General features: G+C 43.5%; 2 protein-coding genes across 2 annotated transcripts; one reads left to right on the plus strand and one right to left on the minus strand.

The window, feature by feature from the left end:
* Nucleotides 1-8,781: 8,781 nt before the first annotated feature.
* On the plus strand, nucleotides 8,782-13,780 carry oxa1l (OXA1L mitochondrial inner membrane protein). Its single transcript, XM_080519449.1, has 11 exons — nucleotides 8,782-8,905; nucleotides 9,857-9,991; nucleotides 10,401-10,508; nucleotides 10,606-10,906; nucleotides 11,061-11,204; nucleotides 11,405-11,490; nucleotides 11,667-11,831; nucleotides 11,947-12,051; nucleotides 12,149-12,311; nucleotides 12,662-12,742; nucleotides 13,525-13,780. The coding sequence occupies exons 1-11, from the start codon at nucleotides 8,795-8,797 to the stop codon at nucleotides 13,644-13,646; spliced, it is 1,521 nt and encodes a 506-aa protein (XP_080375575.1). The 5' UTR covers nucleotides 8,782-8,794; the 3' UTR covers nucleotides 13,647-13,780.
* A 1,145-nt stretch (nucleotides 13,781-14,925) lies between these two features.
* slc7a7 (solute carrier family 7 member 7) lies at nucleotides 14,926-21,825 on the minus strand. Its single transcript, XM_080518723.1, has 9 exons — nucleotides 21,414-21,825; nucleotides 18,395-18,520; nucleotides 18,107-18,251; nucleotides 17,024-17,147; nucleotides 16,818-16,921; nucleotides 16,625-16,721; nucleotides 16,371-16,520; nucleotides 15,390-15,573; nucleotides 14,926-15,223 (listed from the first exon to the last, which is right to left on the minus strand). The coding sequence occupies exons 1-9, from the start codon at nucleotides 21,820-21,822 to the stop codon at nucleotides 15,156-15,158; spliced, it is 1,407 nt and encodes a 468-aa protein (XP_080374849.1). The 5' UTR covers nucleotides 21,823-21,825; the 3' UTR covers nucleotides 14,926-15,155.
* Between the last annotated feature and the right edge of the window lie 5,554 nt (nucleotides 21,826-27,379).

The following is a 27,379-nucleotide window of genomic DNA, read 5'->3' on the forward strand; positions in this document are numbered from 1 at the left end:
ATCATGTCAGACATGGCGGCTACACACACGCACACGCACACGCACACGCACACACACACACACACACACACACACACACACACACACACACACACACACACACACACACACACACACACACACACACACACACACACACACACACATTAAATAAATGGACGAACAAATGCACCCGGTGCTCGTAACAATAGGCGTAATGAAAAAAGGCTGCATCCTTACCTCCATCCCCGGGAAGCCTGCGGGCTATTTTCTTCTTCAGTTCTAACACAGTGACTTTTAGCAGTTCGTAATCCTTCTCACAAACGTCGATGGTCATCTTGTCCCGGTTGATCCCGTAGACGATGAATTGGATCACCATGTTGTTGTTGTTGTTGTTGTTGCTGCTGCTGGCTCAGTCAAAGTTGGCTGGAGAAGCTGCTGAAGCGCCGGTCGCCTTACATTCACCACACTGCTGGGTTGTGCTGCCGAGTGGCGATAAAGTTCAGGATATGGTCTTTATATGCGCTGTGCAAATCAGTTTCACTTTTGCACAAGAGATTATCTCCTTCAACATTGACTTTGAAAGAGGATTTAGAAATTGCTTTTTTTTTTTTCATGTAAAATGGAACAAAGCATTTTTTTAAATATACAAATGCAGAGTTATTCTTTTTTTTTTTTTTTTTTTACGTATTTGAAATATAACAACTTCAAATGTGGATTTTGTGTCCCGACAGTCCTGAACGCAATGTCCAACGTTCAGTTATGGCACGTGGTCATTGAGACGTCAGAGAGGATTCATTGTCTCAAACTTACTGTCCTTCATTACTTTTATTTGATTTCTGCTGTTTGTTTGTGGGACAAGTGAGTGGAACCAACATGAGTGTTCCTGAGGTGAGGTGATTCTGTCAGTCCTTCTTTTTTCATTCATGAAAAAAAAATTCATTTTAATATTTATGTTCTTTTTGATTTATTGGTGCTTGCCAACGTAGGCACATATAAGATAACAGCGGCCTGAAGATACAAAAGTAAATCATTATCAATTCTGTTGATAAGAAGTGTCGGGATTTCTGTACCCTGAAGGAATCACTGGTAAACCGAAAGAGAAAGAATCATCAAACGTAAGTCACTTCATAGTTTGACTGTCTGACTAGTTTGACTTGCTCTGGGAGCTTATTTCACTACGGTTTAAGACTATAGCGTGAAGAAGAGTCTGTACTATGAAGAATAATGGCTCCACCACGGAAGAACAATGAACCAGGAGTTACCTTACGCACCACTAAAGGTAAGAGATGAATTAATAAAATAATATCACACAGATGTATAATCAGCTATTGTTCCCCTCCAGGGAATTCGTTCTATGGCCTCATAAACCAAGGGTCAACATGTTACTTGAACAGTGTGCTCCAGGTGCTGTTCATGAACGAAGAGTTCAGAGAAGCTGTGAAAAGGTTTCTGCAGTTTATTCTGCACTGTACGTTCATGATCATGTGTGTGTGTGTGTGTGTGTCTGATCACTTTGGCTTCACTGTGACAGGTACTCTGGAAAAAACAATGACGAGACGCACATTGACAGACAGCTGTCAGAGCTGTTTGATAAGTTGAGCAAAGGCATAGCAGAAACCGTCGGAATCACAAACAAGCTGCGGATCCAGTCGGGTACAGTATGACGTCACGCCAAACATCCCGGTCACCCTGTTGTTTTACACATGTAGAAAAAGACTTAACGATAATAACAGGAAAAAAAATTCTGCTAAACATTGAAAAGCTGCAGTCGTTTTCCTTTGTCGGAGAATAACTCCCTCTGAGTTTGTGTACCCGCTGACACACTTAAAACAATGTATAAACGTACAAAACTCGTCCCAGTGGTAATTCTTCAAACAAATTCCATCCGCTTCCAGGAAATATCAGCCTCCGTGATATAACGTGGTGCCGGTAACCGATAGTATCCAGAAATCCACTTCATCCACGGTGTTTTTAATATATGCATGTAATATAGCACGATGCCTCTCCTCTTTTCAGTGTATAAGCAAAGTGATGCAGCGGAGTATTTCGAGAAGATTCTGACGCTCACTAATCCCGAAGCGTCCCGGGTAAGTGTGGCATGGGCAAGCCCCCAAATAAGGTGTGAAGTCAAATTTCACTTTCTGTGCAAGTCACAGTATATTTGTGCTTTCAGATATTTCGAGGACAGCTGGAGCACATGACAGAGTGCCATGGCTGTGGGCACAAAGCCTACGAACAGGGGTCGTTCTGGCATCTTCCTCTGACGCTTCCTGTTACGGGTTCCGACGGTCAAGGCTTTAGTGTGGTAAGAGTCGCGTCAGACAACTTTGTTGATCCTTCATGACAGTGGTTGTAAAAGTATGGAGGATGAGAACGAATTTGTATGGAACAAGCAGGGCCGCCCCCTGGCCAAGTGGGGGCCCGAAGCAGGATTTTATTTTGGGGCCCCCCTTCCAATAATATAATAATAATAATAATAATAATAATAATAAATTACAATTACTAACGAATCAAATGAACAGCCTCTATCAACAGTGGAACAAGAACATTATAGATCAAAAGTGGAACAATAACTTTACAGACGCACACGTCTGAAAAAACTTTGTGACATAAACAGTTTATGCCACAAAGTTTTTTCTTTTTTATTTCAACCACATACCCACCTTCAAGTGAAGCACGAGCCTCTTCTTGTTTGGACTTTTTCTTTCATTTGCTAGCTCCCGAATCGTATTGACATTTGGAAGCCATCTCTTCCTCTCTCTACTCTCTACCTGGAAACAACTGCCTGCTGGCCCGTCTGACCGCTGATTGGTCAGATGGTGAAGCTTCGCGCTTTCAATCATTGCGTCTCTTTTTTTCTCTCTCGCTCCTGCCTCGGGCTGATTTGGTGGCTCTATGCGCACATCTCGGCAAGATACACGCGCATCCTTTGCGCATTTGCAGAGAATGATAATACTTTATTGATCCCGAGGGAAATTCAATTCACTTGCGCAAAATGGGGCCCCCCATGGATCGCGGGGCCCTACGCACAGCGCGTGTTCTGCGTGTAGGAAGGGGCGGGCCTGGGAACAAGAATTAGAATAAAAAAGGCCCGCGACTTCTTTAATGGCACGGTTTGGTTTCTTTTTCAGCTCGAAGGCCTCAACGAGCTTTTCAAGAAATCTGAGTTAAGTGGAGAAAACCAGCTGTACTGTGATCGATGTCACAGCAAATGTGACTCGACGATTGTGAGTAAAGAGAAAAAGTGGTTTCTGAGTCACTCACTTCACGTTTATGTACTTTTTTGGAAAGGTCTGCCGGCACTAATTTGTGTTTGGGACTTCATCTTTTTCATTCAGGAGTGTAACATGAAGGAACATCCAGACATCTTGACGCTGCTGCTGAAGCGCTTTGAGTTCAACTACAACTACATGTCATATACTAAAAACAACTGCGTTGTGGATGTCCCACACAGCCTGGACGTGCCTCAGGTTGTGTGCATAAGCGACGTTGCCATTCTGTATTTTACGCATTTATCCTGGTATTAATGATTTTCTGGTTCCTTTTTGCGATCAGGGCCCGACCTATGAACTGTGTGCATTTGTAGAACATGGTGGAAGTCTGAAAGGTGGACACTACACAGCCACAATCAAGTCTCAGGATGACAGAGGAGCCCAATGGTACAACTTCAATGATTCAAGAGTTGTGGGGGTGAGACACAAACTGTACATCCACAATCCAAAGCGCCTTGTTGCAAAGTGTTCAAGTTCATTCAAAAAAGCCTCAATTCTGAAATTAAATATTGTCATTTTTTTCATCAACAGCTTGATCGCAACAATTTAAATTTGGATGAATGGAAAAGGTACATTTTGATCCTTGCTTTTTCCTTCACGTGCACTTCAGTAAATATCGAAAAAATAATTTTTTTTTTCTTTTTACAGTCCTTATCTTGTGTTTTACAAGAAGATAAAACGTAAGAATCAAACTATTTTTCCCCCCCATGTTAATTGTTTTGTTGTGTAACTGACAGGATCGAAACTGTTTGACACTTTATCTGAATCACCTGAAAAGGTAAGGTCACAATAGGACATATGAAATATCTCTGTATTTGAGAGCAGGACCAACAAAAGGCCTGAAAAGACAGATTGCTTTGCTTCTTGTTTTTTTTCTGGTTGTTAAGTTGTTGGAGTTGGAGCTCTGATTCATTCTTTGTGCATGTCGCAGATGATCCAAACACCAAAGAACCGTCGACCAACAGGTCTACTACTGAGAACCACAACCCGCACAGTGCCGGGAAGAGAGGTAGAGATGGAAGTGCCAAGAGGCCGCCAGTCAATCGAAACATGGTGACTGGAGAAAGTGGCGAAGTGGCAACAGAGAGTGATAAGAAGAGCAGCAAGCAAGGTGCCCGCAAACTTGGTTCTCCACCGAGAACAAACGCTGCGGTTAATACAGGCGAGGATGATGGCACTCCAACCACAAACAAAAAGGGAATTTGGCATAAAGGGCAGCGACAACAAAAGCAAGAGAGAATAAGAAGAAAATTGAAGCCGCCACCAGCTTTGAATGTGTTCTCGCGACTTGCGGGATTCCTACTGAGAAAGTCAGTCAGCATATGTTTTCTCTGCATTACTGTCGCAGTGTTAACATATATCTACATAGCAAATGTGAAAAGTGGACCCTACGCAGTGACACACATCTCTCCGGATCACAGAGGAGCCCAACAGTCCGGCTTCAATGATTCAGTGGTTGTTGGGGTAAGACTGGTCACAAAATAATAACGCACAATCCAAAGCACCTTGTTGCAAAGTATTCGAGTGCATTAAAAAAACAACAACAACATTAATTATGATATGTAATATTATCCTTTTTTCATTATTAACAGCTAAATCACAACCATTCCCATTTCAATAACGGGCTCTTAAAAGGTAAGGTCACGATAGGACATAGATAACATGTGAGGTGTTGGAAGTAGGTGAAATATCTGTGTATTTGAGAGCAGGACCAACAAAAGGCTTTTAGATACTGAACTGGACAGACAAGTCTGAAAAAACTGCATCTGAAACTTGTGGAACAATAATAGAGAATCTCAGTCTTTTCATTGGAAATCGAAGCATAAGGTGAAACGGCTGGTGATAGTTGGGTTCTCAGGTGGCCCTGGATTAGGATACGGTTTGATTGTGGACTGAAACCATTGTCGGTGAACACAACTGTTATCACACAGACAAGACTCCAGATGAGAGCAGCATCCACAACAACACTGCTCATTCCTGATGAATGGCAAGAATCCTCCACTGGAAAAGAGAAGGACGACCACTGTCGGTGTAGAAATAACTATCAGAACTATAGACTTAAAAGAAAAATCCTCAACATCGTCTTTAGATGATTGATTGGGCTGCAGCCGATCACTCCATAGTGAGAGCAAGCAAAGATTTTAGAATCACCAAGTAACCTCGATCGCATTTTTTTTTTTTTTAACTGTTGAACCTGGGAAAGCCCCTGCACACACAGGGAAAGACATGTCATCTCCACATAGAAAGGCCTCTAAAGCCTAACCCAGATGTCATCATTGACACTATTGCAACACTGCGGTGCCGCAGCGTTTTAACAACGTGCTGTTGGCATCGAAATACAAATCAACTAAAATTCTCAATACGTAAAATCTAAACAATAACGTCTCCTGTGTTTAACATCTATATATTCTATTGAGGATGAATTGCAAGTTTTTGCTGGCAAGCTTCTTGTTTTGTTTTTGTTTTTCTGGTTGTGAAGTTAAGTTGTTGGACTTGGAGCTCTGATTCATTCTTTGTGCATGTCGCAGATGATCCAAACACCAGAGAACCGTCGACCAACAGCCCTGCTACTGAGAAACACATCCAGCGCCGCGATGCCGTGAAGACAGGTGGAGGTAAAAATGCTACGGGAGAGGGCGACGCTGCAGAGGTGGTTTCCCTCAACATAAATGACAAACCGCTAGTCAATCAAATAGTCGGTGACAAGTCCAGTTCAACGGGGGCGTTAAGCGATCGCCGTGACACCCAGTTCCGGGACGACGGGGGTTTTGCCAATCAGAGCAGTTTGAGTCATCGGGCGACTGAGGGCAGAGGTGAGAAGAGAAGTGGAAACATCCCTTCTGCTCACGATGGAAAGGAAGAAATAGCAAGGAGGAACACGACGGACAAAGAGCGTGAAATGAGAGGGGCAGCGAATGTAGATCAGCAGGAAAAGAAGAGAACAAATGTCGAAGCAGAAACTTCTCGTCAAAAGAGTCTCAAAGATCAAAAAAACGTAGAGGTTGATGTGAATAGAGAGAGCGCATCAGATCGTGTTGTTGACCCCCGTGAAATGGAGGAATTGATTGCAAAGCAAGACCCGAATAAAAATGTTAGTAGTGTGAAGGAAGGGGACAAAATGAAAGGAAAGAACCAAAGTGGCCAAGTGGCACCAGGGAGTGATGAGGAGAGCAGCAAACAAGGCCAAGTTGATTCTCCACCGAGAGCAAACGCTGCAGTGAAAACAGGCGAGGACGATGGCATTCAAACCACAAACGAAGAGCCAAGTCGGCAGACAGAACAAACGAGAAGGTCGGTCAGATCCTTGACCACAAGAAATGACGGAGGAAACCAGAGCGACGACCCCTGCGCCAAGACAAACAGAAAAAAGTCACATTGGTTTTCAGGTTGTTTTCCACGAAGAAACAAAGGAAAAAAAGATAAGAATAAAAAAAAGGTGAAGATGGAAAAAAAACCAGTTAAAGAAACACGGAAGAAAAAGAGCAAATTAATTTCGACTGTGTAGAACCTCCACGTGTCTCGTGATCCAGGATAATGCACATCCTTATTGTACTATTGATCATCCTGATTTTTAAGTACATTTCCCGCAATGGCTGGCAGGTGGAAAGTCTGTTGAGTGAATTAAGTGAACTCCCGACAGTGACAGGCCTTAAAGGTGGGAGTGGGGATTTATTCATTAATTTGTATCTTGTAAATGAAAAAAAACAAAGCTACCTGTGCAACTTGACATTTTAATTTTGAAATAATATTTTCTGCACCAATGACTCGAGCTGTTTACTGTGAAATGATACTATATGTAAATGTACCCAATGTATAGCAAAGTACACGTCAATAACAAAGTGAGTTGGGGTCCCAAACACCTGGGCAAAAACAACCTGTAAATTGTCTTTAGGTTATGTGAAGTAATTCTCAAGCCATTTGATCCAATAGCCATAATAACTATCTCCAGTTAACCGGATGTTATAAATACCCAGTTAATACCAGTTATTTGTGAATTGAACAATTTATGGCATCAAACATGATTTCCTTCAAGCAAGAGCTTATGTAATAACATTACAAATGTACATTTTTTTGTATGCACATTTCTTTGTATTGCGGTTTTTGTGATTTCCTAAAATAGTTTTTCAAACCATATTGTCCTTTTGATTTCATGTCATTTTAGATGGTGGTGGGGATATTCCAATGGAATAATTCAATTGAAATGAAAATAAAAACACAGTATTTGAACGTTTCTCACAATCTACTTTCTCTCGTGAAGTATTTTTCATCCTTGCATTGTGGCTTGCAAATGCACACAGGCAGACTATCAAATGTGTCTCATTGAAAGTAATTAGAGTTCTGTATGACTTAATTTATCCATTTATGTTACACTTTCACCTGCTTAACACAGAGACACTCACACAAACATCGACAGACTTTGGTGCTATTTAGAGTCCAATTTTATAGCATTTGTTTCAGTGGCACACTCCACTGAGTAGGAATACAACATCTTTATTGACACTTTCAACATTAGTCGTTCCCATTTTTGCTCTGCGGGTTGAACCTGAGAACACTGCTTCAAGAAAAGCACACGTAAAATGCTTCAAATGTTTGTACTACTGACTCAACCGGCCACCAGTTTGTTATAGAAATCCATTAAACATTTGTCTTGCTGTTGGTCAAATCTTTAAGTCTCACTTTCTGTCACTTTCGACATTTACAAGAAGCCTGGCATGAAGATATCGCAGTACCCCATGAATGAAATTTGACACAGATTAGATAGTTGATTTATAGTGCTTTGTAAAGTCATAATTTAAACATCAAGGCAGAAACAATTAAGAAACCAATCTGAATCTTTTAAAAGTGTCCTTCATTTTGTTCTGACTTATACTCGTGCATTGAATTGAAGAACTGTGTCATTTGCTAGGCCGGGAGAAAAACAAAATGCTCAAATGAGTTCAACTTAAAAGTGTGCATTGTCCTGGAGACGTAAAAATGCAGATATTGTAAAAGAGAATCTTTGAGTTCAATGGCTGGACATACTACTGTGATGTATTCTAAGTTTATTTCTTCATAGTTGCCATTGACAAGTCCAAGAAAACACTGCAGATATGAGCTCTCAACAGACGCGTGTGGAAGTCGCACACACTTACTTCATGCTGCCCCCTTTTGGTCATTTGGAAGTATTGCACTGCAGGTGACTGATGTACACTGACAGCAGGTAAAATCATTCACAGGTCCACAACTATTACGCGTTTTCTTTTTTCACCCATGAAACTAAACCGTTTCATCTTTGCATTATAATTGAAAAGACACACGTCTCAGTCGTACAGTATACTAATAGGTTAGGGGTATATGTGTAGAGAGGGCAGAAATATATCTATAAATATGTAGACATTTAAACATGCATTTTGATTGAAATAAAGACTACATGCAAACCGCCTATTTGAAAATAAGCAAAGAAATAGATAGATAGAAAAATACAGATTACTTTCGCGAAAACTTGTCATAAACAAACTGAAAATGACTCTTCACGCTTCCCGTAGCCGGCCCCTGCCAACATGGCGGCCATCAGGAGTGGGGTGACTCCAGTTTGCTTAGCAAGATGTTTTCTGAGGCCCGTGGGCAAACCGAGCCGAGGCAGGCATCCCCTCGCCGACATCTGGGAGCAGGTAGGTCTCCTCTGCAGTTCCTTATTCAGCGTGTTTTTCCTCCTCGAGGGGAAAAAAAGACGCGGGCAGCGGCTTCCTGCGGCTAACTGGTTAGCCGGCTAGCCTCTGGAGTGCGTGCCTTCTGTGTGACTTTGACAGGAGCAGCCTCACGAGACAAGACACTCCGACTGTCCGCATGGCCGTTAAATCACCAGCCTTTCGCTCAGAAGCAGGAGGAATGTTGTAAAAACGGACTGGTGGTAGTTCCATGACTTTACTGAAATGTGTGTGTGGCTCCACATGTGGACAAGAGTTCAATGAAATTGCCAACAGTGAGCAGCTTTTCTCACGCTGTCACCTCATAAAGCTCACATTTAGGCGGAATACATGTCTGGTTGCTCAGAGGTCACCGACTAAAGCAGCTTGTAAACACATTTCAGCTCAGGGGCCACGAAAAGCCCAATTTCATCTTGAGTGGGCCAGACAAAAATAATGCCACAATAACCTTTAAATTCAAACAAAAGTCTCTTTTGTTGTCTTGGAGAGTATACGTCATGAAAACATCTTTTTTTTTGTGCAAACAATTGAAACGGAAATGACGACAATCTCAGCGTTAAGCCAATTGTAATAATTCTGTTATGTGCAAAACCCAGTAAAATCTGTTACATTACGCATGTTTATAAAAACACACCCGCTGGACGAGAGCCTAATTCCAAAAAGATATTCTAAAGATAAGCACGGATCACATGCGCCTTATTCTAGCCAATTCTATGTTTTCTAAAGTACATTAAAATTAATATTCTGTCTGTACAACTTGTGCAGAAATGTCAAATTGGTTTTACTTTGTGCAATTGTATTGGAAAAGCTCAAGAGATGGAAAGCTTTTGAGTACATGTCCCCTTGGCTGTGTCGAGGCTACGTTTTGTAACCTGAGCATCTCGCCGACGGCCTGTCCTCCTTGCGTCTGAACAGCGGTCCCTCCAGAGGTCTGGTCTGCACACAGTGGTCGACTGCCGCAGCTCCTCCACCAGGACTCTGCTGGGCCGCCGGCACCAAGGGAAGTTCCTCTGGGTGAACGCAGTGGCCGTCAGACACAACAGCACACAGGTGAGTTCGCGCGTCGTGCTTCGCCGTGGAGCCTTTAACGTGGCTTGCCGACATCAGTGTAAATGTCTTCTTGCTCCTGCCATTCTTTTTAATCAAAGTAAGATCTGACAATCTTCAATTTTCTTTAAATAAAATCCTCAACTGCTCTGACATGATGTAATTTGTCTTATTCCATATTGTCGCTACTATTGCAACCAAAACAGATGCAAACAAGCTGAGGTATTTACACATAGGACTTAATGATTAAACCCACTGCTAACAATATTTCCAACATATTTGCAAAACGCTTAGGTGTACTACCAAGGTTATAAATCAAGAAAATAACCCCAACAGATTCATATATTGTGAATTTAAAGGATACTGCCAGTAAACTGGTACTTACTTGCTGCATTGACCTTCACATTTGCAGATCCCACCCGAGGATGGACCCGTTGCAGCTTCGGCCAGTCACCCGGGCCTGGAGTCCTCCCCCATGTCTCTGTCTGCCGACTCCATCACTGTTCAACCACTCAATGAAGTAGGGGCTAACACTTTATTTGTACATCTGCATTTAAAGTGAAATCACTCCGGGCGATATCTTCAGCTGCTTATTCTCCGTTATTGTTGCTGTTCAGATCTCGGCAGAAGCGGCTTCCTTCGCAGCTCCACCCGCAGACGGCCCAGTTCCTCCTCCAGTCCTGGACGCGTCGTCCACAGTCGTGTCGGCAGACCCCACGCCGGTGTTGACGCCGTCCGTCCTCGAGCAGGTCGCCGACGTCGCGCCGACGGCAGTGGAGGTCCTGCAGACGTTGGGCGCAGAGCAGCGGCTGTCAGAGCTGGGGCTGGGCGGTCGCACGCCAGTGGGACTCATCCAGAACCTGTTGGAGTTCATGCACATGGATCTGGGTCTGCCCTGGTGGGGAGCCATCGTAGCAGGTAAAGGGCAACTCCGCAGGTTGTATAAATATGTGACACACCACTATCACGGTGACCTCGAACCGCCACGTTTTCATGAAGCTCCATTCACGTTCTCCTCATCCCGTTTGACTCTGTGTCGTTTTTTTCCCCCCCCCTCGTTTGCTGCGCGTAGGAACCGTGCTGGCCCGTCTGGCGGTGTTTCCCGTCATAGTGAAGGGCCAGAGGGAGGCGGCCAAGCTCAACAACGTGCTGCCCGAGATGACCAAACTCACCAACAGAATGAATGAGGCCAAACAGAGTGGAAACAAATTTGAATGTAAACACTGGTCTATTTTCTTTTTTTTACTTTTTTGAAGTTCACACTATCAAAGCAAAGATAATCCAATTATTTCATTATTTTGGATGCTGTGTTATAAGTGATCAGGCTGGTTTTTTTTTTAAGGCCGTCTTGTTAATCATGATGTTTTATTTGTTGGGGTGAGACAAAAAAAAAAAACCCTGTGTTTTGTGTGTCAGTCTCCAAAGCCTACGCCGACCTGAACATGTTCCAGAAGAAGCACGACGTGAATCCTCTCCGAGGCTTTCTGGTCCCTCTGGTGCAGGTCAGTTTCTCCCCCGACCTCCATCTTTTCTATGTTTACTGAGCGTTGACATCCAAGAAGTGGCTCATTTTGTAATTTCCCACAAATGAAATGCCTCGTCCACATGTCGACCTTCCTGCATTTTGTTCTTTTTGTGAAATAAATAATCAAATGGATGCATTGCTTTGCCATTTCAGGCGCCAGTCTTCATCTCCTTCTTCATCGCTCTGAGAAAGATGGCGTATCTCCCCGTGCCCAGCCTGCAGACGGGGGGAGTGCTCTGGTTTCCAGACCTTTCCGTAGCAGATCCCTTCTATATTCTTCCTCTGGCCGTCACTGGAACCATGTTCTTCATCCTCGAGGTGAAGCTCCCACTCTGCACAGAGTCCCTCTGCTTTCTCTGCTTTCCTCTTTCGGGGCACGTTACCACATTTTGAGTGTTTTTCTTTCTTTTCTTTTCTCATTTTTTCTTTCTAGCTCGGTGCAGAGTCGGGCGTCGATAACCCCAACCTGCGAGCCATGAAGACCGTGTTCAGGATCATGCCCCTCATCATCCTCCCACTTACGATCAACTTCCCCACGGTGAGTCGGTGGCGCTCGCCGGCGAAGCGCACGTCACGCTTCCAACCTCTGTACTAACCGAGGCGTCATTTCTTTTTCCCCTCCGAACAAACGTCAGGCCGTGTTCACCTACTGGATGACGTCGAACTGCTTCTCCCTGGGCCAAGTGGCTCTGCTGAGGCACCCGGCGGTCAGAGACCGGTTTCGCATCCCGGAGAGGATCACACACCCGCCGACCGCCATGCCGCCAAGCGACGGGCTGATCGAGAGCATGAAGAAGGGTCGGTGTGACCGTCGGCCTATCAGGACGGCTGTGTTGTGTTCTTTTACCCTGCACGTTTTTAAAAGCAGTAAAATGGATCTAGTATCAAAGTGGAAGACAAATATGATGTGCAGCAGCAGGAATTCAATAAAAACCCGCTTTTGTTTTGAAAGGGAGCCAAATTTCTATTAACTGAAGTCCAACGATGAACTGAAACTTTAAATTGCGAGGGTCAGATCCCGTTCCAGCCATCTGTTCTTCACAATAAACATGTGCTTTTTTTTTTTTTCACAGACTAATTCATGCATTTGTTGTTTGATTTGACTCGTCAAACAAAAGGACTGACTTGTAACACTTTTGGTTTTCCAGGTTGGAAAAATGCCCAGCTGGCCCATCAGCTGGAAGAAAGAGAAAAAAGGATCAAAAATCACCTGGACCTCGCTGCGAAAGGTCAAACTCGCATATTCTGATCTGTCCTTGTGTTTCAGTTTATCAACACTGTCTCCCAAAATAAGAAACTTACAAATATGAATGGGGGAGGATCTTGAGATTGGACACCTGATAAAATATCAATGTTGAATTTTGTCAACATTCAGTAAACCGAGGCCAGAGTGGCATTAAGACGCCACAATCCTTAATGAAGCTCATGTTTCACACCAAAATGAAGCACTAAGCTTCAGTGTGGACTGTTTAGATGTTACTTTTAATTTTATCTTACAAACATTATGTTTTTCTATTAACATTTTTTGTGCATTAATGATTTTTTTTAATGTTGATTTAATGAGTTTAAAACAAATCATTGTTAGAGGACACTTTAAGTTGAAAGTTTAATACGCCAGACACTGAAAGTTTGATCATCGCACGACAAAAATAATACAAGAATATTAAACAATAATAAATATTAAAAGGATAATATGTAGATGTTACTGTACAGTAATCAAGATGAATTAAACAGCCAAAACTGACTTTCCACAGTGTGTTTAGGCGCCGTTGGTCTCACAAGCTTATTTGTTTGTTTTAGAATACTACACATGCAGATGATGCATTTAAAGTGCACCGGAGTAATTATGTCATACCTCTTTTGTACATTGGGTGGCAGTGTTGAGTCACTTCAGAACCACTGTCTGTACTTTCACTGATTTGGTTGAGATGAAAAGTGACTCCTTGTCGCAGGCTACCACAGTGTGTTTGATTTGATTGTTAAATATCCTCGTCCACGTGTCTCCCTGCAGGTCCACTGAGGCAGACCTTTACCCACAATCCTCTGCAGCAGCCTCCTCCCATCGCTGCAGCTTCTGCTAAAAGCGAGTCGGCTCAACGCAAAGCACAGCCGTGGAAGGACACCATCGGATAAATCCGGCCCGCTTTTAAATCAACATTGTAGTGAATCATGTACATATTTATGGCTACAAGAGAGGGAAAGTTGTGAAAACATTATGGTTATGTATTATTCTGATTAAGGTATAAAATCTCGGTTCAAAACATCCATTTTGGTGTATGTTGTTTTTATTATACCCAGATTCACATTACTATCTCCTGATTGTGTGTGTGTGTGTGTGTGTCTGCTCATTAAAAAGAAAATTCAAAAGTTTCACTTTTTATGTTGACCTTCCTAGTCATTCCCTATAAAGCTGTGTCGTCTCCCACACTTATCAGGAATCGTTCTCAGATAAAAGACCAAAGATAACTAAGAGTAATATTGCCAATGGCAGAAAGGATTATTTCTCACGTCTGTGTAAAGTACCATGTATTCATTCTCTAAATAGTAATTGTAGTTAACAGTGATCCATAACTTTTTTTTTTGCACTACAAATTCAGTTAGAACAATTAAAGTTTTTACATAATACTTGGTTTTATCCTCTGATGTGTGTGTGGGTTTTTTTTTTTTTAATCAGAATTTCTTTTTAAAAAAAAAGTACAAATCCTTCCTCAGGGAGGGTAAATGAAGCACATATGAGAATGCAAAGTTCCCTTCTACTGTGTCAGTGGTTTTTGAGAAGCAGTCTTTAACTGTGGTTGACACTCAATAAATCCAATTTGATTTGGCTTCTTTTTACAAATGGCCTTGCACCGAGGATTCAAACTAAACTTAAATCTAATCTCTAGCAATGATAAGAGGATTTATAATTCATGTTTAGCAAGCTGTATAAGGTATGTATGTTGGAGTTCAAAGTGCTAAATGTGGTTATTTCTCCACTCAGGAACAGGTCTGTTTGTGTCGGTGCTTCCTGCGTGAGGCTCAATATTTATGCGATCTGTCGACGCAAACGAAAGAAACAAGTCATTTTGTGTTGCCAACAAGTAGTTTTATTATAAATACATGTCTAAACTCAACTGTTTTTGACTTTTTCACATTGAAAAAGAGCTGATCTGTGTAAAATATGCCTTTATAAAACTTTATGAATATTTTCTTCCCTATGAGTCAAACTGGCGACTTTATTTTCTTTTACTTCTTAGGCAGATGGCAAAAATATATTAATATGGACAATATTCCTCTCAGAAAAGTCTCCGTCCTATTAAAGATTTTCTTTTTTTCCCTACAATTAAAACACGTTTGTATGTTTGAAATTGACACACAATAGTTGACGTTAGGCTTTACACATCCTAACATGTACAGTTCGGTGAAAGAAGAAACGTCGAAGCGTCGATTTCTTCGGGAGTGCGTTTAAAAATGTACTCCCCCAAACTCGGCCAGAGCGAAGTTTTGTCGGCGATTTCCCCGGACGCCTCCACTCAACAAATTTCGGGGTTGACAAGTCGGGAGAGCTGCGTCCAGCTTGAGCACAAATACCTGTGCGTCCAAGTCCACCAGCTCCGGCTGAAACTCTTCGGCGAGAGGTGAAGTCTCTGACTCGGGGTGTTTCTACTCCTCTTTGTCCATCTCGGTCAGAACGGAGAAGCACACTTTCTGAATTAACACGCCGCATTTAGCTGGAAGAGGCAGAAACGGGAGGATGTTTTTAGCGACACCAGAAACAGGGCAATTTGTGACCCTAAAGAGGCCTTCTGGTGTGAATATGACTGTGATTACCCATCTCCCTGTGCGTCTCCGTCATTCCAAACACAATAATGATCAAATTAAAATCCTGTTTTTTACCAATGTGTCTTCGGATCCACATGGGCCTCTTGTTTGCCGGCGTGTAGCAGCAAAGGAAGTAGACGGGCACTCCCGACAGGGCGATGCCGATGCCAATCAGGGAGTTAATGGTGTCACTGTACAGAGGCACCACCACCAGGAAGACGGTGAGGAGGCAGAAAACTATTGGGTAGAAGAGGCTGAGCTGGAGAGAGAGACAGAGAGAGAGAGAGAGAGATTCAGGAGCTTTGATTGTGATCCATGTATTTTTAAACCTGTGATATGCCAAGTCAACTGAAGTCTACTTTAAAGGTCCCGCATTGTGCAGTTTTTCAGCAATTTCACAAAGGTGTCAAAGGTCCAACGGTGTTGTATTGAAAATGGTTTTTGCCAGAAATCCCTCTAGTGAGTAGAGTATCTTGAAATGCTCATGAGCTGTGTCTGTCCCACACAACTCCACGCCACTCTCTTGGAGAAGTCTGCATTTCAACCGCACCAGTTTGATGTAGTTAATAATGTAAAGCGCTTTGGCGCTGCTCACGCCGTTGAAGACAGAATATTAGTGAAGTCTATTTACCATTTGACCGTTTGTACCAGAATCTGACCCAGAAGGAAATGCTCCTGAAGACAATCAATAGTTAGTTAAAAATTCTTACTTAGTTTGGTCGTATGTGTTGTTAGTTACTACAAGTAGCTAATGCTAGCTCCTGCTAACTATAAGGGGAACTGTTAAAAAAGTTTTTCCTATTATATTGAATTCATTGAGCATATCAGTAATCTTTGTAAATGTTCATCTACCTGTGGGAGCATCAACGTGACTATCCACTACAAGTGGGAGTGGTTAATTCCCTGCATGACATCATGAAGGGAAAATCTCTGATTCGCCTGTACGAGTACACTTTCGTGAAAAAGTGGAGCAAGCAAGTGAAGGAGATGACAGACTTTCTTCCCATCTGGGGCGTCGTACACAGGCTGCTACAGTAACATATCTGGGTGAATTACCTTCAGAGGTCTCTTTCTATCGGGCTGCTTCCAGCGGAGATACAGCTGACCCAAGATGGACAAACCAACAAAGAACCAGTAGCTGAAGCTGTAGTAGTTGATCAGCCTGAAGACGTCCTCGACACAGAGGTATATGAGAGCCATGACACCCTGAAAACAACAGACAAGGAGTAAAAAAATGCTGATTCTATCCATGTGACAGAAGTGAAATTTAAGCACAGGGATACCAGAAATTAAAAAAAATGGCGACTGACGTTGAAGAGCAGAGCTGGGACGGGAGTGTAGCGGTGGACGTGGATCATGCACAGCGAGTCGGGCAGGTGGCCTTCTCGAGAGCCCACGAAGAACAGCCTTGTAGGGACGCCAACAACGCGGCGGGAATTAATGGCTTTGTGGGCTTGACGTGTGATATTTGCAACAGTCACCTGGAGAGTGAGCGTCACTCACCTGGAAGAGGCCAGGATGGAGGCGTTAAGCCCTCCGAAGCAGGAGAGAGCCACGGCGAGAGGGATGGTCCAGTTCATCACGCCAAACACCTGGTCCGCAAATGTCTGGAGACGACAGCGACGGGTGATTTTTTAAACACATGCTGACGTCAACGTGACCAGTGAAGGGTTGAGTGAGAAGACGAATTGAAGACATTAGGAACTTACCACGGCGACGGCGTCACTGTCCAGGATGGCATTGATGGGGAGGACGGTGTAGTAGGCCACGTTGGTCAGGATGTAGATGACGGTGACGATGGGCATGGAGATGGCGATGGCCATAGGGAGATTCCTGCAGGTGACACAAGCAAACAGCAGAGGGCCGATTCAGGGATGAGCTGCGGATCGTCATTGAAGTTGTGCGAGTTTAAGGAGTCTGCCCCCCCCCCCCCCCCCCAACAGTGAGCGAGCATGAAAAGTGAGGATAGAGATGAGGTGCAATTGTTTGTCAGTTAATCTGCCTGGGAACTCTGTGGAAGACTTGTGATCCAATCACATGTGTCGTCTTGCTTCATTTGGTCAGCGTTTGTCACACACACACACTTTCAAATCTCTTCATGCATTCACTTCCCGTCCTTTGTTATTATGTTTAAATGACTCATTGGTTTGTTTCTAATTGCCTTGAGAAGACATTGCAAAAAGACTTTGAACCACATCAGTATTATCTGCCACTTATATAATATTTCATATAAACATAAAGATGCAGGAAGAAGATTGTAGAAATAATTACACCTTTTACAAGTATGTTGACTTTAGCTATAATAAGGCACTGGCCGTTCACATGAGTAGATTTACTTCTCACTTCACTGTAACTATAAATATTGTCACCCTGTTTTCTCTATTTGTCTTTTGGGTCATTATAAAATAATATTTTTGCTCCATCCCTCTGTGGAAAATGAAGTACGACACCTCAAAGTTTTAACCCTTGTAAATAAACATTTCACAATGACAACAACATTGTTGAGTAAAGAGATGGAGCCAATTATTTAGATAAGATAAGATCGAGATGGTAATTATCATAGGGCCATCTAATCCGTCTGTCCATCTCCATCACTCCCTGACTTCCTGTGCACGTGCTCTGGGATAAGCTAAATACAATTCAACCTCTATCTGATGCTATTCTGAAAGTGAAAAACAAACAAAAACAATATAAAAGATGATATTAAAGATCAACGGAGCTCGAGATCTAAAAAATGTCAATTTGATCTGAATTAATGAACCATATATGTGATACCAGCTTTCGTTGCCGACCTTTCTGGGTTCTTGATTTCCTCTGTGACAAAGTTAAGCGTATCCCATCCAGAGTAGGAGAAGAGAGCCGAGTACAGAGCCAGAGCGATGTGTCCTGGGTCCTGGGTCGAGCCGTCGAACAGGCCCTCGAAGTTCTGAGTGTGACCTTGAAGACACAAACGCAATCTGATCAAGCCCTCATTCACCAGCTCTCGAGATGAAAAGAGAAAAGATCACAAAGGTGGAAATCTAGTCATGAAAAAAGCAAAAACAACATATTATAATGTGTATTAGCGAATGCTTGAGCACCTTGTCCGAGTTTCACCAGGCCAGTGATGATGACGGCGATGAGAGCGATGACTTTGGCGTAGGTGAAGAAGTCCTGGACTCTGGTGCCCCACTTCACATAGGCGCAGTTCACAAAGGTCAGCAGGCCTGAGAAGCAAACCACCGAAAACACACACACACATGAATATACATATATACATACAATTGGGGGTGGGTGGTGGTGGTGGTGGTGGTGGGGTGGGGGTGTGTGGGGTCCCTCAGTGGCGACATTCGCTCTGTAAACCCAACGAGTGGCAGCAGCGTTTCCGTGACAGAGCAGGGCCTGATTTACGGAAACGCTGCTGCTGACTCAAGCAGACGGACTGTTGTTTTTCAGACCAGGAAACAGCTGAGAGCAGCACATACAAGCTATCTCACACACACACACACACACACACACACACACACACACACACACACACACACACACACACACACACACACACACACACACACACACACACACACACACACACACACACGAATACACACACATTGGATGTCCAGTGATAAAATCCTGACGCCCCCCCACTAATCTGATGTCCCTCACCTTTATTGAGGTGCTCTTTATTGCCGTCATTCCCTGTTAATGTTCTCTGAAAACGTGTGTTTGTGCGTCTCTTTGCGCCGTATCTTATCAGAAAAAACGAGCCCCTCTGGTTCATGAATGAGGAGATAGCACGAATTCCCTTCTATCAAAGTGCAACAGAGAAGTTGACCTTGATGTGATTTCAACAGGACCCCATCTGGATTTCTTTTTACACTATGGTCTGAAAAAGGTGAAGAATATCATTGACTGGACATGATAATCTTGCCTCCACAAGCACCGATAAAGAGGTTCCTCCTAATGACCTCCACATCAGCCAAATGTTTCCAGAAGGACACCTGACCACCTGGCTCTCCTCCTCCTCCTCCTCCTCCTCCTCCTCCTCCTCCTCCTCCTCCTCCTCCACACTGACCACTGAGACCAGCTCCGGCATATCATAACACGATCGCCTTACAGCGCGTTGACAGGCAGAGGATCATAACAGATCCTCTCCCGACAGGACGCCCGGACGAGCACAGCAGAGCCCAACGCCTCAGAAGGAGGAGACGGAGGCTTCGCCACACAGAAGTGGAGGCGTGGTGTGTTGACAGTGGAAGGTGAGACGGGTGGGAGGTGGGAGATCAGGCCCGAGAGGCCGGGCCGGCCGGTAGTGGAGGTCGACTGTGGCTCAGCTGGGATATGAAACGCAGAGTCTAAAAGCTGCGATGGGAAGTCGTGACATGTGAAACTCCAGGTAGAAGGAGTTGAGTTCGCATGTGATTCCACCTGTTATTTGGTGATGAGTCGCACGTCTCGTAGTCTCATTATAAAAAGGATCCGAATATATTCACTTCACATTTATGAAATATCGGATTTGTGCAAATGTTACGAGTCTGTCTCTTCCCCAAAATTTTTTAAAAATAAAGGTCCATCATCGTCGAACCAATTAGAATCAAAGAACGAGTGAAGCACGGTACTTTATCTTCCGATCAGTTTCTCTGATCTGCATCTGGATTACACTGCCACAAATACACTTTGAAAGCATATTCAGGAGTTCATTCCGAGTGCGTCTGCTTTTAGATTTTACAATGTTTTGGATTACAGCAAATGAAAAGAAAACGATATAGGAGAACAATTTTAACCCTATGTCTCTTCTTCTACACCAGGGATGGCCAACCCTGGTCCTCGAGAGCCGCAGTCCTGCATGTTTTAGATGTTTCCCTGCTCAAACACACCTGTTGTCATGATGAGGCTCTGCAGAAAGGAGCCACTAATTGCTGTCAGCTGTATTGATGTGAGGAGACATCTAAAACGTGCAGGACTGCGGCTCTCGAGGACCAGGGTTGGCCACCCCTGTTCTACACATTAACAAATTTGAACCAAGTTCAACATTTAGGTTTTTGACAATATATATATAAGAAATAGTGGATTTGACTTGTGTCTGTTACGTTCATGTTAAAAAAAAAATTGCTAAGGAGCTAAATCCAGTTTTGCCAGTTTAGCTGATGCCTATTTGGACTTTAATTACTCAAATACACCTGAAATTTGGCTCGAAGCTTCACTCCTGTCCTGAGCTATCAGCAGTTTCTTAGGTCAAAGTTTCTTTGACTTTTTACACACGTATCAGCCCTCTAAGCACTGTGTGTGTGTGTGTGTGTGTGTGTGTGTGTGTGTGTGTGTGTGTGTGTGTGTGTGTGTGTGTGTGTGTGTGTGTGTGTGAGTGTGTGTGTGTGTGTGTGTGTGTGTGTGTGTGTGTGTGTGTGTGTGTGTGTGTGTGTGTGTGTGTGTGTGTGTGTGTGTGTGTGTGTGTGTGTGTGTGTGTGTGCGTGTGCGTGTGTGTGCTATCCACTGAGCATTCATGCGTGCATTCCTGTCAAGTGGCTGGAGGTAGTGCATGTGATACACGGTGAAAATATTTCATCTTGCCCATCAAAGATTTCTCTGTCGGTTTTCAGCATTTTGTCATGCAGTTACTAAGTTTTGCAATTTTTTCTTTTATTCTTTTTTTTTGCCTCAGTGTTCACTTTTATATTCTTATAACGTTTGTCAGCTTGATTCTTTTCTCTTTGACGCTGTTCAGTTGGCTTGGCAATCAGTGTGGAAGTCACATATAAAGGTCACTTCTACATTCATATGTGCTCCTCAGTGGCCGCATGGTATAAAAGCGGCCATGACTCATGTCGACTTGTGATTAGACCACCCCGCGATGTCTTAATCACAGTAGTAAAATGACTTTTTACTCCTCACTCTGTGTAATCGGAGCACAAGATCGTACATTGGTTCAATTTCCTCTTTCATGTGCGAGTCCTGTGGGCGGTGGACTTGCTGACGGAAGGCTTGGGCGTCATCATTTTCACTTCTCTTGTCTCTAAAACTGCGGCGGTGGCAGACACCGCCACCGTCGCTCACCGACTCGTCAGCAGTTTCCCCGATGAACCAAATACTCAGATTGTTCGCTCGTTCACGTGTACTTACATATACAAGCAGCGGCGAGCAGCCTGTTGGCAGCGTAGGGAGCAATGCAGGTGGGGAAGATGGGCTGCACCATGTAGTTGGAGAAGGTGATGGCGATGATGGCCTGGCTGGTCGGCTCGATGATCAGCAGCGACGTCCACAGGCGGATGAAGGCCATGAAGCCGCCGAAGGCCTCCAGGATGTAGGCGTAGGACGCCCCGGATTTGGTGATGGTGGTCCCCAGCTCGGCGTAGCACAGCGCTCCGAACACGGAGAAGATCCCGCCGATGGTCCACACCAACAGGGAGAGGCCGTAGGACGCGCTGTGGATGAGGACGCCTTTGGGCGAGACGAAGATCCCCGAGCCGATCATGTTCCCCACGATCAGGCAGACGCCGTTCAGGAGGGAGATCTCCTTCTTCAGCTTCATCGACTCCTCTGCGCTGTCGGACTTCCCCGGCGCCAGGCCGCCATTACTTCCCTCTTCCGCAGTGACGGAGCCCATTGTTCGTGTTCGGTTGTTAATAAGTTAAAAATGTTTTGTTTGGGGTTTTTTGGGGGGGGGTTTTCAAGCCGAGATCTCACGCTGTTTTACAGCTTTTTTTTCTCCCCGCGAGTGAAGATTTCAACCTTTTCCTCCGCCTATCGGAGTTTTCCCCTCGACATCTGTGAAGGGAAACAAAGTCGTATCAGTGAGGCTCCTACCATGGAGACCACTTTTATCTCGTCGCACATGCAGGAAATACCTGTGTTGTTTCTATACGGCATAAATCCGGGCAAACAAAAAACATATTTACGTGCCAGAGACGCTAATGTGGGCGCAAACACGCATAAAACACAACACAACACAACACTTGTGGATTTGAGAGCAGATTTGTGGATTGGAGAGCCATTAGGCCGCACAACAAATGGCCTTTTAAGGTTGAGTGTATTGACAGAGACTGCGAGGACAGAGGCAAACATGCCTGAAAACACCAGCCCTTCATTAGTAACCGTAAGCTCAGGAAGAATGCCTCGCCGAAAACCCTCACAGCTGCTCGCCGGCCTAACTATGCAGAACTTAAGATTGTGTCAGCGCCGTGGCGGGGTCACATGTTTTCCAAAGTTCACGCTCTCAGCATGCGAGGAGTTTTAACGTGGAGACAGGCACATTGAGCAGCGTGTTCATTCAACGGCTCTGCGTGACTCGCTCCAGTAAATCAAAAGGGAAGGCGAAGCGACAATAAACCCGGACTGCCCAGAATCTTGAAGCAAAACAACCTTTTTGGATTTTAGATCCAGATTTACTGTCAAGCAATTTTAAATGTGGAAGGCCAAGCGACTAAGTGATATTTCAATCCTGGGTAATCACAGTAGAGCATTTCAATGAGAAAATAATCACTTGAGATGCTATTATTTAGTACATTTGTTCCATTTTTGTGTTTTTTATAAGATTTAGACCAAAAAAAACAACAACAAACAAGCAAAGTAAGAAAAATGATGCACACAAAAACAGACCAACGCTTCAGAAAAATGGAAGCTGTCAAAACAGATTGGAGGCAATGAATGGAAAACACGTGACGAGTAGTTTGATTTAGACGATACAGAAGAGAATCAGATCATTAAATCTTTGGAGCTAACTTAAAAAAATAAATAAAATAAAAAGCCCAGATGAGAAGACAGAAGACACTAGTACCTTGAGACGGCAGCAGCAGATCAACAGCACGTGCGTCCGGGAAGGTGAGACTGCGGAGAAAGACGGTGGTTTGGATGCGTCGGGTACAACATACACTGAGTGGGGAGGCTCTGACAGCAAGGAGGGCGCAAGGTCCACAACCTGCTGATAACTAGTCCTTCTGGAGCCAAGGTTACATCCTGCTTACTCAACCCTACGATGGGGAGACCAAAAGGGAGTCGATGAATCAGAAATGACTGCTCCGAGAAGACGGCCTTGACGTTTCAAGGGAGCGACACCCTTGGTTGTAGGATGTCATCTTTATTCCCTCCCTTCCACCGTCTGTCCATGAAAAAAAACTAAGTGCTTTCTTCACTTGATTTGGGTTGTGCAGTGCTGAAGACGGTCATGGGGAAAGGCTTTTCCAGGTTAATAAATGATAAGCATGAGTCTGTGCTGTAAAGCGGTCTATTGCTCTGCTTTATCAAAGCTTCTCCCGCTGGAGCTGATACCGACTCGCAGTACAAACACTCACCTTATGGCTCTCTGCCGCGTCCGGGTCCTCTTCTCCGTCTCAAACCAGTGCGGACGATCAACAAAACCCTTCAGGCCCGGCTTCGCGTCGAAATAACAAGCCTGCGTGTTCCTCCTCTGTCTCTCTGCGGCTGTTTCCTCTTGTTTTCGACTTCGGCTCTGCACTCCTGACAGCTGATGTGCTTGTGGCTGTTGTGTACTTCTGGTTTCCACCTTTTTACTACCAAGGAAACGAGTCAGGGGGAAGGAGGGGAGACATTTAAATCACTCTCTCCTGAGTGGATTTCACCCTGAACTGCAAAGGGTGTGATTAAATTACAGGAGGGGCTGGGCTCCTATCAGCAGGAGGCTGATTAATTCTACCGCCACAATTAAAGCAAAGAGGTGTGCTTATCTTACTGGCCTTATCAATGGGACAACACAGTGAGCTCCAAACTACTGGAAGTTATTGCAGTGATTTTTGTGTTTTTTTAGTTAAAGATTAGACAAACTGGATATGATGCCAGAATAATCAGCACTTTCTAATAATACTTTGAGATATCGATGTTTTATTGGAGTGTATAGATGATTACACTCGCACCTCACAGAAACTGTCCCTGAGTTCATGTCACAGTAACATTGATTAAAAGAAATAATGCTCGTTCAAGAATAATGTATTGTTCTACTGTTCTATTATATTCTATTACTGTAGAAAATCTTGAACCTGATGAAGTCATGACAGGTCAACACTTGTTTTGACTCTGAGATGAAAGTTCATCCACAAACTATGGCTCCCTCTTGTGGGTCTGAATTAAACTGAAGAAGAAAAACTAAACCACAGCTTTTCTACCTTCGACTTGAACTGCACTCAATTTATATTAAGAAATCGACATATATGACAAGACGAAATGTTGTAATAATTGCAAAAGGATTTTTGCAGACTAACTGACTACTTTACTATAAACAGTCACAACTACAGATACGTTTATATCGTCAGTCCTTTCTTGAGAAACAAATACCTTCTGTTCCTTTGTAGGGAGGATGTATTGTTTAATCAAATTCTAAGATGCAATACAAAGAGGCAACTCTTCAGTTTCACCTGTCTTATTCTAGTCAAGGTAGAATATAAGTTCTTCAATTATGCTCGAACTATATCTTCAAGTATCTTTGAAAAAGGAAAAACCCAACAACTTCAGATCCAAAGGTTTGGGGACATTAGAAACTTTAAAGGAGAAAATAATACCACCAGTGCACATTATATGTCGTCTGGGTGTTGATGATGAAGCATTACTATTAGGTGACTAATGGAAATACAGTTCTGCAAATATATGCTTAACAGACTTCACATAAATAGCAGAGTTCACCAATTTTACACTATTTGACAACAAGAAGGGTTGAAAAATGAGGATCTGCCAACTGAGCCTGGATATAGATCAGAATAAACACGCAGCACCTCTACAGACACAATGAGATACAGATTTATTTCCAAGGACAGTTTAGAGCACAGATGTCAAACTTTAGTTCAGGAGCCACATACAACCAACTTTGACCTCAACAGGCCGAAGCAATTGAATTATTACCTTCCTGTGATTGTGCTTTTTTGTTTGTTGGTAACCTATGTAAATTAGAAAAGGTTAAACCTCTGCACTGAAGAAAAGATGGTGGGTTTTATACACTTTTTCTGGTGTGTTATCTGACCTGCACCCTGAAAGGCCTTGTTATATAACTGATTAATCAAACTGAAAAGCACAGAAACTCTGAGAACTTGTCGAGACTCGTTATCTCTTTATCTTAAAATGATCTGATGAGATGAATAATGACCAAAACCAGATTAATTCTGGGCCAACACACAACTTTTTGTCACCGGAAATGACTGTAGTCCACAGAGAGTTTATCAAGATTCACCATTCAGCGACCATCTAATAAAGCCTGTGAACTTCACCAGCACAGTTGAAGGCCTTTACTCTGTTTTACAGAGTATGAGAACTATTAAAATGACTTCTTCTTTTTTGTTGTTGCACCCCCCCCCCCCCCCTCCTTTTTTGATTGAGACACGTCTCTTGTCACTCACGATTGCATGTGGACAAACTTCTCACACATGGCTCCTTTCACTCCTTTTGTCTCGCTCTGTGCCCTGGGCATGCTTCTCCTTGGTTACCAGTTGTCATGGTTTCGGGAGCCCCTGTAGGCTAAAAAACTGGAGGGATTAAAGGCGGCCATTTTGGGGACAGCTGGACCAGGTTGGTCCCTGTTGCCCCCTGTCCCGCTCCCAGTCACTCTGGGGGGAAGAGGGGTAGCATTGTATGAGGATTAGAGCTTCCTGTGTGTCAGCTCATTACATGGGGTGGATGGGGGGGAGTATAGGGGGTGATGGAGGGTGAGTAGAAAGAGTGAGGGAGAGAAATGAAAGAGAAAATGAAAGAGAGTGTGTATGAAAGAGAGTATGACACAGAGAAGGGAGAAAGGAAGGGAGGGAGGGAGGTGGCAGCCTCTACAGCTGCACCCTCAATCACACTCATACAGGCTCCGATTATCCTTTTCACGCACACACACACACAGTGGTGGGGAACTGAAACATATTAAAAGACATTGAGAGTGAAAAAAGGCAGAATTAGGAGACAGCGAACCCAGCGCCTCAGACAAAGGACTCCCCCACCCGCCCCGATCCAGACACACAGAGAACTGGAACAAACAAGAGGAAACTGACCAGCAGCGTGCATGCAGGCGCACACACAGTATTAAAAAGAGTCACGCAAAGAGGATGCTTAACGGATAAATGACTTTCACAAAGACGGTCGAACCTGCACAAAACACAAACGGGTCTCTTTTTCACATCGCCAATATTTTATTCAACTTTTTATTCTTTTTTTTTATTTTTTTTTACATCACATGTGAAGCATGGGCACATATTCTGTCGCTGGGACAAATAAAAAGGGTTTACAAAGAAACAGCAAGGCATACAAATACTAAAATGGACTAAGTAGAAATGCAACGAGTGCAGATAAGTTGTGTAGGAGCGGGAGACTCTCAAGTGCTTTGAGAGAGCGGCGAAAGCAGGGGCACTTCTAACGAACTCATCCTTGTACCCGGGTTAACATCGGCAGCAACAAGAAACAAAAACAAGAGGTCATGTACTGCATGCAAAGTATACAGCTACAAGTAGAGGACTGTTCATAAAGGTACACACAATCTAACAATCATCGTCATCGTCATCATCCACGGCATCACAGTTCTAATCATTGCCAGCTTATGTTTTGTTTCAGTAGGTGTTTCGGCAGCAGTGCAACTTACAGTGCAACTCGGCACGTCAGAAACATGCCTTCAGCAGCTTTGCATTAAAACAAAAACAGGAAATAGGACAATAAAAAGGCATACAATGTACCCCCTACTCATATTTACAATCACTGGCCATTACTAATTTGGCCTGTTTTGGTATTGAGGTCAATTTCTGGACACTCCGCTCTTGTATTTTCATTCGGCTTACACTATTTGTTTGATATCAAACAGTATGTGCTAGAAAAAGGTGTCAGCAAAAAAACAAAAACAAAACAAAAACTATTTGAAAATCATGACAATGCTGTAAAATGTATAAGATAAGGCCTCACTGTGGTCTTTGAAATACAAAAATACATTGCTAAAATACTACATTTGAAATTTTCTTGTCCTTGTACTACAATAACAACTAGATCTATTTGTCTAGTATGGAAGGTAAATATCAATTAGAATTATTAACTCTAGAAAACAAATCTGATTCTATTAAAAAAAATACATTCCCTCGTCAGGACCCTTGAAGAACTGCGGCCATCCACAGATTCCAACT

This window comes from Blennius ocellaris (genome assembly GCF_963422515.1).
Source record: "Blennius ocellaris genome assembly, chromosome: 23".
NCBI classification, from domain to species: Eukaryota; Metazoa; Chordata; class Actinopteri; order Blenniiformes; family Blenniidae; genus Blennius; species Blennius ocellaris.

What these genes read in the sequence shown, in the direction of transcription:
- slc7a7 (XM_080518723.1), bottom strand. Translation starts at nt 21,822, where the DNA reads ATGAAGCTGAAGAAGGAGATCTCCCTCCTGAACGGCGTCTGCCTGATC. An exon ending in TCCCAGCTCTGCTCTTCAAC is followed by an intron (nt 16,521 to 16,624) that starts GTCAGTCGCCAT and finishes TGTTGTTTTCAG; the next exon opens with GGTGTCATGGCTCTCATATA. An exon ending in ATAGAAAGAGACCTCTGAAG is followed by an intron (nt 15,574 to 16,370) that starts GTAATTCACCCA and finishes CTCTCTCTCCAG; the next exon opens with CTCAGCCTCTTCTACCCAAT.
- oxa1l (XM_080519449.1), top strand. Translation starts at nt 8,795, where the DNA reads ATGGCGGCCATCAGGAGTGGGGTGACTCCAGTTTGCTTAGCAAGATGT. An exon ending in CCATGTTCTTCATCCTCGAG is followed by an intron (nt 11,832 to 11,946) that starts GTGAAGCTCCCA and finishes TTTTCTTTCTAG; the next exon opens with CTCGGTGCAGAGTCGGGCGT. An exon ending in GATCGAGAGCATGAAGAAGG is followed by an intron (nt 12,312 to 12,661) that starts GTCGGTGTGACC and finishes TTGGTTTTCCAG; the next exon opens with GTTGGAAAAATGCCCAGCTG.